Here is a 14,993-nt window from a genome sequence, read left to right on the forward strand (position 1 = left end):
GTTCCATACCATTTCTGCCCTTTATTGAGCCTATCTTTGCATGAAATGTTCCCTTAGTATCTCTAATTTTCTTGAAGAGATCTCTAGTCTTTCCCATTCTATTGTTTTCCTCTATTTCTTTGCATTGATCACTGAGGAAGGCTTTCCTATCTCTCCTTGCTATTCTTTGGAACTCTGCATTCAAATGGGTATCTTTCCTTTTCTCCTTTGCGTTTCACTTCTCTTCTTTTCATGGCTATTGATAAGGCCTCCTAAGACAAACATTTTGCTTTTTTGCATTTCTTTTTCTTGGGGATGGTCTTGATCCCTGTCTCCTGTACAATGTCATGAACCTCCATCTATAGTTCATCAGGCACTCTGTCTATCAGATCTAGTCCCTTAAATCTGTTTCTCACTTCCACTGTATAATCATTAGGGATTTGACTTAGGTCATACCTGAATGGTCTAGTGGTTTTCCCTACTTTCTTCAATTTAAGTCTGAATTGGGCAATAAGGAGTTCATGATCTGAGCCACAGTCAGCTCCTGGTCTTGTTTTTGCTGACTGTATAGAGCTTCTCCATCTTTGGCTACAAAGAATATAATCAATTTGATTTCAGTATTGACCATCTAGTGATGTCCATGTGTAGTCTTCTCTTGTGTTGTGGAAGAGGGTGTTTGCTATGACCAGTGCATTCTCTTGGCAAAACTCTATTAGCCTCTGTCCTACTTCATTCTGTACTCCAAAGCCAAATATGCCTGTTACTCCAGGTGTTTCTTGACTTCCTACTTTTGCATTCCAGTCCCCTATAGTGAAAAGGACATCTTTTCTTTTCTTTGGGTGTTAGTTCTAGAACATCTTGTAGGTCTTCATAGAACCATTCAACTTCAGCTTCTTCAGTGTTACTGGTTGGGGCATAGACTTGGATTACTGTGATATTGAATGGTTTGCCTTGGAAATGAACAGAGATCATTGTGTCGTTTTTGAGACTGCATCCAAGTACTACATTTTGGACTCTTTTTTGGACTATGATGGATACTCCATTTCTTCTAAGGGATTCTTGACCACAGTAGTAGATATAATGGTCATCTGAGTTAAATTCACCCATTCCAGTCCATTTTAGTTCACTGATTCCTAAAATGTCAACGTTCACACTTGCCATCTCCTGTTTGACCATTTCCAATTTGCCTTGATTCATGGACCTGACATTCCAGGTTCCTATGCAATATTGCTCTTTACAGCATCAGACCTTGCTTCCATCACCAGTCACATCCACAACTGGGTGTTGTTTTTGCTCTGGCTCCATCTCTTCATTCTTTCTGGAGTTATTTCTACGCTGATCTCCAGTAGCATATTGGGCACCTACAGACCTGGGGAGTTCATCTTTCAGTGTTCTATCTTTTTGCCTTTTCATACTGTTCATGAGGTCCTCAAGGCAAGACTACCGAAGTGGTTTGCCATTCCCTTCTCCAGTGGAGCACATTTTGTCAGAACTCTCCACCATGACCCATCTGTCTTGGGTGACCCTATACAGCATGGCTCATAGTTTCATTGAGTTATTCAAGGCTCTGGTCCATGTGATTTTGTATTATATATTATATTTATAATTTAGAAAAGAATTTTTAAAAATTCTTCTTGAAATGGCCTTAATTCTCAAAGAACCTTAAAGTAAAAAATATTTTCAACTTTTTTTTTTCAGTTAAAATAGTGTCAAGAATTCTGTCTTTAGTGCTCACTTCAGCAGCACATACACTAAAATTGGAACAATACAGAAAAAATTAGCATGGCCCTTGTGCAAGGATGACACGCAAATTTATGAAGCATTTCATAATTTTAGACCTACATGTAAGACTAGAAACTATAAAACTCTTAGAGGAAAACATAGGCAGAACATTTGATGATATAAATCAAAGTAAGAGTCTCTATGACTCACCTCCTAGAGTAATGGAAATAAAAACAAAAGTCACAAGTGGGACCTAATTAAACTTAAAAGCTTCTGCACAGCAAAGGAAACTATAAACAAGGTGAAAAGACATCCTTTAGAATGAGAGAAAATAATAGCAAATAAAACAACTGATAAAGGATTGATTTCCAAAATATACGAGCAGCTCACACAACTCAATACCAGAAAAACAAACAACCCAATCAAAAAGTAGGAAAAAGACCTAAACAGACATTTCTCCAAAGAAGATACACAGGTGGATGGCTAATAAACACATGAAAAGATGCTCAACATTGCTCATTATTAGAGAAATGCAAATCAAAATTACAATGAGATATCACCTCACACTGGTCAGAATGGCCATCATCAAAAAGTCTACATACAATTAATGCTGGAGAGAGTGTGGAGAAAAGGGAACCCTCTTGCAGTGTTGGTGGGAATGTAAACTGATTCAGCCACTGTGGAAGACGGTATGGAGATTCCTTAAAAACTAGGAATAAAACCACCATATGACTGAGCAATCTCACTCCTAGGCATGCCCTGAGGAAACCAAAATTGAAAAAGAAACATGTGTCCCAGTGTTCACTGAAGCACTATTTACAATAGTGAGAACATGGAAGCAACCTAGATGTCCATTGACAGATAAATGGATAAAGAAGTTGTGGTACATATACACAATGGAATATTACTTGGCCATGAAAAGGAACACATCTGAGTCCATTCTAATGAGGTGAATGAACCTAGAGCCTATTATACAAAGTGAAGTAAGCCAGGAAGAGAAAAATAAATATCTTACATTAACACATATATATGGAATCTAGAAAGATGGTACAGATGAATTTATTTGGAGGGCAGCAATGGAGAAACAGACATAGAGAACAGACTTATTGACATAGGGTGGGGGGAGGAAGGAGAGGGTGGGATGCATGGAAAGAGTAACATGGAAACTTATATTATCATAATTAAAATACATAGTCAATGGTAATTTGCTGTATGTCTCAGGGAACTCAAACAGGGGCTCTATATCAACCTAGAGGAGTGGGATGGGGAGGGAAATGAAAGGGAGGTTCAAGAGGGAGGGGACACATGTATACCTATGACTGATTCATGTTGATGTTTACAAAATCTGTGATGCAATTATCCTTCATTAAAAAATAAAAAAAAGTTTAAAATATATTTATAAAGGAAAAAATCTATCTTTAGAAGTCTAGTAATATTTAACACATTCTCATAATTGAAAACAAACATAAGTCTAAAAATTCCTCTTAAATGTTATAGGCTCATGCAATGTACAAAAAAACAAATGAAAATACTAATGCACAAAAAGGAAGTATTCATTAAGCAACTGCCTTGGACAGGGCTTCGAAAGTACATTTTAAAAAACATTTGATAGGGACTTCCCTGATGATCCAGCAGTTAAGAATCTGCCTTACAATGCAGGGGATGAGAGTTGATCCCTGGTGGGGGGACTAAGATCCCACATGTAGGGTACCACAACTATTGAGCCCAGGTACTCGAGAGCCCTTGTTTCACAACAAGACAGAAGCCCACATGCAGCAATGAAGAGCCTAGGAGACACAACAAGACACTGGAGCCAATAGAAAAGGAAAAAACACCTGTAAATTCTTCTAGATTAAATTCTTATGTATGTGTAATGTACACATGTATTTACATTAAATAAATAAATATAGGGATGAGATTGGATAGTATCATCGACTCAATGGACACGAGTCTGAGCAAACTCCAGGAGATAGTGAAGGACATGGAAGCCTAGCATGCTGCAGTCCATGGGGTCACAAAGAGTCAAGACACAACTGAGCAACTGAACAACAACAACAATAAAAGAAGGGAATATCATACAAAGTAAACATATCTCAAAAGCAATATACAAAGATTAGAAAAAGATAACTTCCCTCTTAAAACAATTTTAGGAAATGAAAGGCTTTCATTACAGTGTGATGGAAATTTTGTTAGGCAAATTGTGAGAAGGTTTTAGAATATAAAATAGTTATTTATTATAGAAGTATATATTACTTTGAGAAAGCATGCTTATCACAGAGTTTTCTTTTCTGTTGCTTCAAAATAAGAAATTGACACAGTTTGGTAAATTCTGGTCCAATTTTGTGTTCAATTTTTATTTAAATGTCTTCGAAGTAAAAAAAAAGCAATCTACAATTAAGTTACAGACTAAAGTCAGTAATCATGTGCACAGTTCCCTAAATCAGCTAAAAGACTCATAATTTGATGGATTTAATTTACCTCACACATTTTAATTTTACAATGTAACTGGTAATAAGTTTTCCTTAATAACTAGCTACTTATCTAATACTTTAAAAATGCTAGTGTTATTGTACAGCAGGGAACTATATTCAATGTCATGCAGTAAACCATAATAGAAAAGAATACATATATATATATATGACTGAATCACTTTGCTGTATACCTGAAACTAACACAACACTGTAAATCAACTATACCTCAATTTTAAAAAAAGTTAGTGCTGAGCCTAGAAATCACTCATTGAGAACTTTCAAGCAAGAACTTTTTAAACATAAAATGTGAACATTTTCTTTAGGAAATTTTTAAAAAACCGTAAGTTTTACAGACTTCAAACTTTATATAGTATATAATTTGGTGATAATCTTGTGTAACTTTGAATAGAGATGGAGTCTTTTTTTTTTTTTTTTTGCTGCTCACAGGATCTTAGTTCCTCCACCAGGAATGGAATCTGGGCCCTTGGCGGTGGAAGTGTGGAGTCCCAACCATGACCACCAGGGAGTTCTCTGGAGTCTTTTAAAGAGATGAGAAAGAGAAAAGAAAAAATAAAGTACCTGCTGCTTCCAGCAAGGCTTCTAGTCGTGCCTGTGTCTCTGGATCCACAGTGCGTAAGTCTGCTCCTTCTGCAGTGCTTGATAAGAATATCTCTGATGTTGTTTTAAGCACTGGGTTATCCAAATCTTCTTGGTCCAAAATAAATGATTCAACCTGTTTATGAATTAAAGATGCAATATTCATAAAGCTGATCTTAATATAGTTAGCATACTACAATTGAAGGTCATAGGACTTCTGATTTGGAATTTAAACATAACCAAATAAATTACTGCAAAAACAGGAGATTATGGGGAGGGACTTTTAGGGAGCCTCTTCAGACACACCAGATTAAAGTTTCCTGGAGAGCAACGAATCTTCTGTGCCCACCACAGAGCCTGAAAAGCAGCATTTTTTAAAATGAAACAAGTACATCAACACAGCCCCTAGGAAGACATATACAGGACTAGATAGTAAAAAGATTAGATAGCATAAACAGGTCATTGAGGTATAGTTTCTCCTCTTTTCCAATCAATATAAGTCAATTCTGACTCTTACACTAAAGAAAAGAATATTTAATCTACTGTCAAATATCTTAAGTGCTCTAGACAGGAAAACTTAATTAGGTTAGGAATCATAGCCATTTGTTCACTGCTCTATCCTCTGAGCCTATGAATATCTTGTATATGGTAGTTATTCAATACAACTTTGTTGAGTGAATAGCATAAGTAAAATTAACTTATAAAAATAAACATGCAACCCTATAATTTTAAATTAATTCTAAATTTTCTTACCAAATAAAATATGTACAACCTTTTGGGGAAGCAATTTGGAAAAATGAATCAAAATGCTTTAAAAAGTACTTCTCTGATCCAGTAATTTCATTTAAAGAAATCTCTAAGAATCTACCTGGGCTTCCCTGGTGGCTCAGTGGTAAAGAATCTGCCTGCCAGTGCTGGAAATACGGGTTTAATCCCTGGTCTAGGAAGATCCCACATGCCGCAGAGCAACTAAGCCCTTCCGCCACAACTAACTAGAGCCGGTGCTCTAGAGCATGCAAGCCACAACGACGGAAGCTGCGCGCTCTAGAGTCCATGCTCCACAACAAAAGAAGCCACCACAATGAGAAGTCCGAGCCCGCGCCAACTAGCGAGTAGCCCCTGCTCAACCACAGCTGGAGAAAAGCATGTACAGCATCAAAGACCCGGCAAAGTCAAAAAAAGAAAAGAATCTGCCCGCAATGCGGGAGACCTGAGTTCAGCCCCTGGGTCGGGAAGATACTCCGAAGAAGCAAACAGCAACCCGCTCCAGTATTCTTGCCTGGGAAATCCCATGGACAGAGGAACCTGGGGGTCTGCAGTCCATGGGATCGCAAAGAGTCGGACACGACTGAGTGAATAACACTTCCATTTCCATCTTTAAAAAATTATCTGAATGCTAGAAAAAAATGCGCAGGGATGTTCATTGCACCATTAATTAAAATTCCAAAAATGAAGTGAAAAAAAAAATAGGGGATTTGTTAAGTACATTTTGTATATTCATAGGATGGACCACTATGCAGTCATTAAGAATAATATTTTTGAAGCATGTTTAATGGCTCAAGTCATAAAATTAAGTGAAAACCACAAGATTTAAGAGTACAATCTTTATTTTGCAAAAAGTATGTATGTATATGTATGCAAAGAAGATCATATGAGTACTCATGTATATATAATCATGAATACATATTTATATACCTATATATGTCTATAATATGTAAATATGTCTAACCAGGCAGGTTAACATACTTGTAGATAGAAAAACAGGAACAGAAAGGTTAAGTACTTCTCCAAGGCTGCATAGCTAATAAATGGCAAAGTCACATTTCAAACACAGGCCATGTGACTCTTAGACATTAAGCAATAGACACTAACACATTCATAAACAAAGTACCACAGTATTTGGATTACATTATTTGGAATATTTGACTAGTTGGTGATCAATTTTCACAACGGATACCAAATAAAGATATCCTAATAAAGACAGTAAAGTTAAAATGATGTTGATATATTTTATTATCCAATGATGTGCTTTAAATAAAGTAAATCTTTAACATCATATCCAATAACACTGAGCCATGTACTGTGTTTTAATACAACTTCTTTAATACATAATTATAGACAAAGATGTCATTCTAGATCAAAGCCAACAGATAAATGTATACTATCAGTTTTCAAGTGATTTGAAAGGCAACTGCTCATACAAGAAAGAGCTTGTTGCAAGCACAAGAAATTATTACATATTTTTAGATACATACATCTGCAGTTGTAAGGATAGTTAAAACCACCATTACAAATTCTGAAATTTATTAAAAATTTAAAAAAAATTATTTTTTAAAATGTATTAAACATTCTGAATTTATTAAAAACAGTATTTAGATGCTAATATGTCTATTTTATAAAAGCACTGGTCTCATACACCATTACACATATTACAAAGATAAATACAGATTACATCTATCATGTAACATTTTAAAAATCCAAAATAAGGATATCCAATTTTCTCCCATTCATTCTCCAATATTTACTGAAGTCCTGTTTTATACAAACTACTATGAGAATACAAAAATGTGGTAGAAGAAATGTCAAAGACACCAACAACTGTCACAAAAGGCCTCCAAGAGAAATAAATGGTAAAACTATATTCATTAAAAAGAGAGAAATCACTTCCTGCCCCAGTACTCTAAGCAGATTTTGCACAAGTAGAATCTGAACTAGCCTTTGAAGGCTGCACAGAATTGCACAGGTGGTCAGACATGTAGGGGGGGAGTAAGGGAATGAAATTAAAAAATGGACTTGACGATGCATTTAGAAAGTGACGAATGATCCACCCTCAAAAATATAAGGTCCTTTGTACACTGTTAGTAGAAGCATAAATGATGAAGTACCTGTGGGACAGTGTTTGGCAGTTCTTCAAAAATTAAACACAGAATACAACCTAGCAATTCCACTTCTATGTATACACCTAAGAAGATTGAAATGTACATGTTCATACAAAACTTTGTACACAGACATTCATAGTTGCATTAAGCATAGTAAACAAAAAGTGGAAACAACCCATATGTTAACCAGTAAACTGATAAACAAAATAATAATATCCATATGATTGAATTTTATTCAGCCAAGTTCATGTGCTTAGCATGAACAAAGTCAGATGCAAAAAGTCACATACTATACAAATTTGTTTATATGAAATGTCCAGCACAGGCAAACCCAAAGAGACAGAAAGATTAGTGGTTTACTGAAGAGCTGGCAAAAGAGGAATGGGAATGACCACTAACAGTATGTATTATGAAATTATTACCACAATAAGTTAACATCTATGACCTCACATAATTACAATTTTTTTTTCCCTAGTTAGAATCCACTTAAATTTTTAAACATAGTTTTAGGCATTTTATATTTAGCTTCTGACCCAAAAGATCAAATTTTAAATATCTGTAACACTTGTGGGGAAAATCTTAAGTTCCCAGAATGAGTTATACATAAATGACTTGAATGACACAAAAATGACTTGAATACATTTGTGCCGATTTGTGCCAAAAGGTACTCAATTCTCATACTTTTCTGCCCTACTCTCTGTAAAATCTTAATTGTCTCAGGATTTCCCTGGTGGTCCAGGGGTTAGGAATCCACCTGCCAACGCAGAGGACATGGGTTCAATCCCTGGTCAGGGAACTAGGATACCACAGGCTGAGGGGCAACTAAGCCCATGCACTGCAACTACTGAGCCCAAGTGCTCCAACTACTGAAGCCCTCACACCCTGGAGCCTGTGCTCCACAACAAGAGAAGCCACCACAATAAGAAGCCCATGCACCACAACTAGAGAGTAGCCCCTACTCACCACAACTAGATAAAGACCAGGTGAAGCAACAAAGAGCCTGTGTGCTGCATCGAAGACCCAGTGCAGCCAATTTTTTTTTTAACTTAAATAAAAAAACAAAAGCCTGTCTCAACATGCGATCAATAAAAGGATAAAATATCCAGTTATGCCCATTACTTTGGGACTATTTGGAGGACTGCTTTTGGCAGTTCATAAATATCTTACCTGACAAACCTGCTGAAGCACATACTGTTGCAATGTAAATTGCAACAGCATTACCTCAAAATGTATCTGGCCAGTCAAGATGGAAACCATTTTCAGAAACATGGAAATGTTAATTAAGACCAATACCATACATTTAATATAAAGGCTCAATGATATAGCACAAAAAATGTCTAATTAATAGATAAGTTCAAAGTAATGTTATATCTAATGAAATTAGTCTTCATTATGCAAATGATGAAGAAGCAACACACAGCTTATGGATCAAATACAGCTAAAGGATCACAGAAATTTCCTTAGTGCCTAAAGATAGAAAGCTCACCCCTATCCAGCAGCTACATTGAGCAGCAAACATAATGCAACAACCTACAGTGGTACTGTTTTTAGTAATGGCAAAAAAGTTTATTTCCAGTTTTAAACATGGCAGATTTCTTTTCCTACTTCTGATTAGGTACAAAAATAAAAGGTGGAAGAAAAAGGATGTGAGGAAATCTGGCCCATAAAAAACTATATGTTTTTTCCTTACATATAGGTTTTTTTCCTTACGGGCATCCTTGGTGGCTCAGACAGTAAAGAATCTGCCTACAATGCAGGAGACCTGGGTTCGATCCCTAGGTCAGGAAGATCCCCTGGAAAAGGAATTGGCAACCCACTCCAGTATTCTTGCCTGGAGAATTCTATGGACAGAGGAGCCTGGGAGGCTACAGTCCATGCGGTCACAAAGAGTCGGACACGACTGATTGACTAACCCTTTCACAACATCTAAATATCTTTCATCTAACATCTTTCACAACTATCTCATCTAAAATGCTAAAGGCAAACTCTTGAGGTCTTCCTCGTCAAAAGTCTTTCTTATCCTTCCCTTTTTCTAAAAAAATAGGTCCAGTTTTTAGCTTCAACTAGAATTTAAATAACTCTAGTATTCTTGCCTGGGAAATCTCAGGAGAGCCTGGCAGGCTACATACAGTCCATGGGTTGCAAACAGTTGGATACAACTTAGCGACTAAACAGCGAGAAGGGAAAAGAGTGGAATAAGCATTTTGTCCCATATGACATTTCAAAAATAAGCCACTGGATGGCAATAGTTACTAGGGAGAATAACCACAGACTCAGCTATTATCACCTAAAATAAAACCCAGCAACCCTAGCCAAAATCTAATTAGGAAAAAACCATTAATTAGCCTAAGCTATGATTTAGCCAAAACTTACTTCCACTAGAAAAACAAACAACAAAAAAACACAATTTCTATCAAGTAAACAGTGCTAAAATTAACACTTTCAATAATATTAATATGGTTTAAGTCATATGACAGCAAAATAAAATCTCACCTGTACATTTGTTACCTTCTCTAACGGTACATTTCTGGAAATAGTGAGGGCTAGTTAATAGAGGAAATAGGTTAGTAAAAAACATTCTATCATAAAACATGTATGTAACATTTCTGTTTATATATTCTCTAGTTATATGGTCATATCATGCAAAAAGCAAATAAAGAACACCAACAAATGCCTTTTCACTTACAAACAAATTATGAAATTTTTATTTTTAACATGTTAAATACATTTGTTTTTTGAGTTATAGTCACAAATATTGCTTCTGGCAATCCTTAAGAATAATCATCACTCCCCATGAATTCCCACCAGAACTATTTAAGAGAAGGGGCTAAATCTTTATTTTTCACTAACTCTTCTTACAAACCTTTAAAAATAAAGCTTCCTTAAGAAATTCAGATTTGATCATTAAAATGAAAATGTTTAAATAAAATATTTAAACATCCAAAATATTATATGTATATTTAAATGTATTTGCTATTTCTTTTCTTTTCTCTTGTTTAGTTTGTATCTGGAGAGATCAACATGTCTTACCTTTTCCCACCCAAAGTAAGCCCTCAACTAAGTCAGAATCACACCAATTTTAGAATGCAGGTGGCTTAATACTGGTTTCTACTTGGAGCAGCAAAAAGGATGGGTCAGCATTCCCAGAGATAATTATTGAAGGACACAGTAATTCCTTTTTGCAAAAAAGGTGGTACTCCAAACAGTCACATTCACCACAAACATGCTCCAAGATCCATTCAAAAGGAAAAAGTAATACAGTTGCAATGTGAGACCAAATAATGACACATTTAGCAAAGAGTTTTGCTAATACTGTTAAGGCCCAATATAATCAGCAACACTGGAAATAATGGAATGAAAAGGCTATTCCACCCTGCCACAAAAACTTCAGATCCACAATCCTCTTCTCAAAAAAACATCAATGTTATCTTGGGATTTCTGAAGTTAATTAACTTCAATAAGCACAAGAGAGAACCATCAGGCTTTTCCTAATTCTCAGTTAAAGCTGAAGAAAATTAACTCCACTTTTGTGGTGATTGTTGTTATTTAGTTGCTCAGTTGTGTCCCACTCTCTGCGACCCCATGGACTGTAGCCTGCTAGGCAAGAATATTGGGATGAATTACCACTTCCTTCTCTGGGGGATCTTTCCACCGAGGGATTGAACCAGAGGCTTCTGCTGCGTCTCCTGCATTGCAGGCAGATAGTACTCCACTCTGGTCAACCACAAAAACTTCATTTCTAAACCATATCTTTAATACTGAATCTATTATTTTTTTTAAAGTTTCTAAACATGGGAGAAAGGAAATTATAGCTACCGTTAAGTGCATTTTCCATATATTATTCCACTCAATCATCTTTACTACTCAATGAAGTAGATTAACATCTTCATTTTAACTGAAATTCAGAAAGTTAAAGAGACTTATCCAAGATGACATAACCATGAGCAGATCTGAAGCCATGTACTTCAGACTCCAAAGCTCACACCATTTTCACCAGACTAAACTGTATTAAGGGACTTCCCTGGTGGCCCAGTGGTTAAAACTCTGTGCTCCCAAAGCAGGGGGTCCCGAGTTCAGTCCCTGGTCAGGGAACTAGATCCCACATGCTGCAACTAAGATCTGGTGTAGCCAAATAAATAATTAAATATTAAAAAAAAAAAAATAAACTGTATTAAGTGACTGTTCTAAACAATGGAGTATGACTAAAACAATTACATACTAACCAAACACGTACTAAACAGAGAATCTACAAGTATCATAATGTCAAAGTTTAAAAGTAAGAGCAATGTCAGGAAAAAATCTTTAAATGTGATAGATTATCAAGCCACAAAGAGTTCTTACACAGACAAAGCATGATTTTATTTAATTACTTCTGGTAGCTACAACTACATTATTTCTAACAAACAAATATATAGCAAAATTTGTGCCACAATAGGTTTTTTCAAAAAGAGAAGCTTGCTCACATACTCACTAGGAAAGTCACAAGGAATGAAGAACCTGGCAATCAAGTCCAAGAAAATCTTAATGTTGAAAACAGAAACATCATATCTGCCCTATCATAATAAGTGGGTTAAGACTGAGGTTAGAGAGAAGTTCTGGCTTCTACTCATTACTCTAAATAAAAAATAAGCATCAAACACTCCAAAGAAATACTTGATTTGAGTAAGTTAAAAAGAGCCTCAAACACCCATAAACCTCCAATTCATACCAATAATGGGAGGAGAGCATAATGACTAAGAGCAAGGAGTCTTAAAACACTAGCCCACTGTTGACAGTGCCATCTTAGCTAACTCGTTTTACCACTCTTAGCTTCATTTTCCTCAGCTTATAAAATAAGGATAATAGTAGTAACCACATCACAGAGTTATTGATGATTAAGCAAGGCACCAAATCTAAAACTGCACAGCAGTACTTACTTAACACATGGTAATCACTCAACAAATATTAGCTGTTATTACTATTACCTTTTTTATTATTAAGGTCAGTTTATCTCTTACTCTCTACTCCACAAAAATATAAAATCCCTTACATTGTCTTAGGCTAACAAGTAATCTGAGCATATTAAACACTATACATATATATTCAAGATACATTGGCTTATTAAATCCAACATTTAATAAGTACCCACTATGTGCCAGACATTCTACTACATACAGGGAACATAAAAATAAATGACATGATTCCTGCTCATAAGACAGATAATCAAATGAATGCAATAAAGTACTAAAGATGCTGTTTAACAGGGAGTTATATATGGACAACATGGGAACACAGAGGAAGGAAGAAATGGTCAGTTCCAGCTGGGGCAGTAATGAAGGAAATCAGAGATGATGATTTGGAACAAGAAAGTATCCAACAGGATGGGGAAGAGGGCCATTGTAACAGCTGCAGAGTAGTAGTTATAAGCATGGGTTTTATATTCCAAGAAACCTGATTCAAACCCTGGCTCCATTATTACTAGATGTATAACTTTGTGCGTGTTATATAACGTCTCTAAGCTTCAGTTTCCTCATCTATAAATTGGGAATATCACTTTCTTCATATGATAGTTGTAAAGTTTATTTTAGAATATAAAGGTAAGCATTTAGTTCAGTGGACAATAAAAACTCAGCATGTAGTAACTATTATCCTGATACTAGAACCCAAAGCAGTGAAGTAATTTACTCCGGACGTTTAATAGCTTGCTATGTTCAGAGAACTACAGCAAATTTGGTATGGCTGAAATATAAAAAGCAAATAAAGGAGGATACAGCAAGGAAAGAAACAGAAACCAAATCCTAAATAACCTGGTATGCCACACCAAGGAATTTGATTTATCCTTTATCTAAGGAACAGGAAGGCTTTTTGCCAAAGGAGTGACATGACTGAACTGGCATTAGACAATTTACTGTGATAGCAGGATAGAGAAGAATTAGAGGTTTAATCATAGAGGTATTGAATAGATAGAGCCAGGTATTACTACAGTAAATATAAGTGAAAGATGATGAGAATACAGAGAAAGAAACAAATAAACAAGATGTTAAGAAAGAAACTACAGGGTTCAGTGCCTGTTTGGATGTGTGTGGTAAGAAACAGCAGATGCAAGTTCCAAGGTTTCTAACTACACTGCTAGTTTTAGGGCAATGCAATTTACAGGTTGGGGGAGGGCGGGGTAGGGGGAAAGCCATGAGTTCAGTTTTAGGACTTGAATCTGAGATGTTTATGGAATATACATACAGTAGGCAGTAGGAAATGCTCTTAGACTACTAAAATAGGTAAAAGAGGGAAACCATACAGGTATCTAAGAGAAGAAAGCTCCTATGAGAGTGAAGTACAAATGCCAAAAGCTCTGGAGCAGAACATGCTTGGAGAGTTTACAGAACATAATGTGGTAGTTGTCGTTTTGCTCAAATGTCTGATGCTAATGAAATTTGTATCCTTTCATTTTAAATCACTGCCCCTTTAAACTTGTCACTTAAAGCCCATCAAACTCTTGAAAACACTCAAACATCAACCTTTATAGTGATCATCCAACTAACACAGGGCAATGATCCCTATACTGAGGTAAGGATTTTAGGCTGTCACAAGACTAGGAAAATATTAAATGAGGTTATGCAATTAAGGTACACACACCTTGAACAAACACTCAAATATAATCTGTTACTATGTAAAAGTAGTTTAGAAGGGGAAATATAATTTGTATAAATAATTTACCTTGTTTTTACATTTCTCTGAAATGTTCATGTTCCTGAAAAGCCTGATGTCTTTAAGGGTAGGCACCATATTTTTTCATCTTTGTAATCTAATCCTAAAGCCCAGAACAAAGCTTAACAAATAGCAGGTTCTAGTTAAATTACTGTGGAATCTGCAATACCAATCAGAATTCTTAAACAGAGTGCCAAGGGTTCTAATCTCTGAAAGATATAATTTTATTATGTAAGATGTGAGTTCATGAAAGAGGCCCTACCCCAAACTAAACATTGCTTTTCCTCAGTAGAGACTGAGAACATGCTTTTAACAGATTAACAAGGAGATAATACACAGTAGGAAGTACTTTTGATAATGTATTTTTATATTATTCAAAATTTTGTGGGGGAAAGGGTGGTAATAGGTCAAATCCATGCTCCTGATTTAAGTATAGCCTTAAATAATAATCTCTTCAAGCCAAAAGAAAATAAAACTTTTCTTTGTTGTCAGTCAAGTCCCAAGCACATCAGGTACTAAAAGATAGTACACATTCTCACTATTCAGAGCCAAACTAACTAGTAAATTAACATAATTGAGACCATTTGGGCAGTAATATCTAAGATTTGTTTGTGTAATAACACAGGTGGTAACACTGGCTTGGGTGTCAAGGTAATAGTAT

At 35.7% G+C, this 14,993-nt stretch overlaps 1 protein-coding gene and 1 non-coding gene across 5 annotated transcripts in view; one reads left to right on the forward strand and one right to left on the reverse strand.

Annotated features, from left to right (window-relative positions):
- LOC102409452 (ankyrin repeat and KH domain-containing protein 1) overlaps positions 1-14,993 on the reverse strand; it is a 104,772-nt gene that overhangs the window by 74,974 nt on the left and 14,805 nt on the right. For all 4 annotated transcript variants that reach the window (XM_025292570.2, XM_006070779.3, XM_025292571.2 and 1 more), the window contains exon 2: positions 4,752-4,905. In XM_025292570.2, the coding sequence (XP_025148355.2) occupies positions 4,752-4,905 (154 nt within the window). The remainder of the gene's footprint in view (positions 1-4,751; positions 4,906-14,993) is intronic.
- LOC112587218 lies at positions 1,707-1,813 on the forward strand. The gene has a single exon (XR_003111734.1). It is a non-coding gene; the product is annotated as a U6 spliceosomal RNA (small nuclear RNA).

Source organism: Bubalus bubalis, chromosome 9, assembly GCF_019923935.1.
Source record: "Bubalus bubalis isolate 160015118507 breed Murrah chromosome 9, NDDB_SH_1, whole genome shotgun sequence".
Lineage (NCBI taxonomy): Eukaryota > Metazoa > Chordata > Mammalia > Artiodactyla > Bovidae > Bubalus > Bubalus bubalis.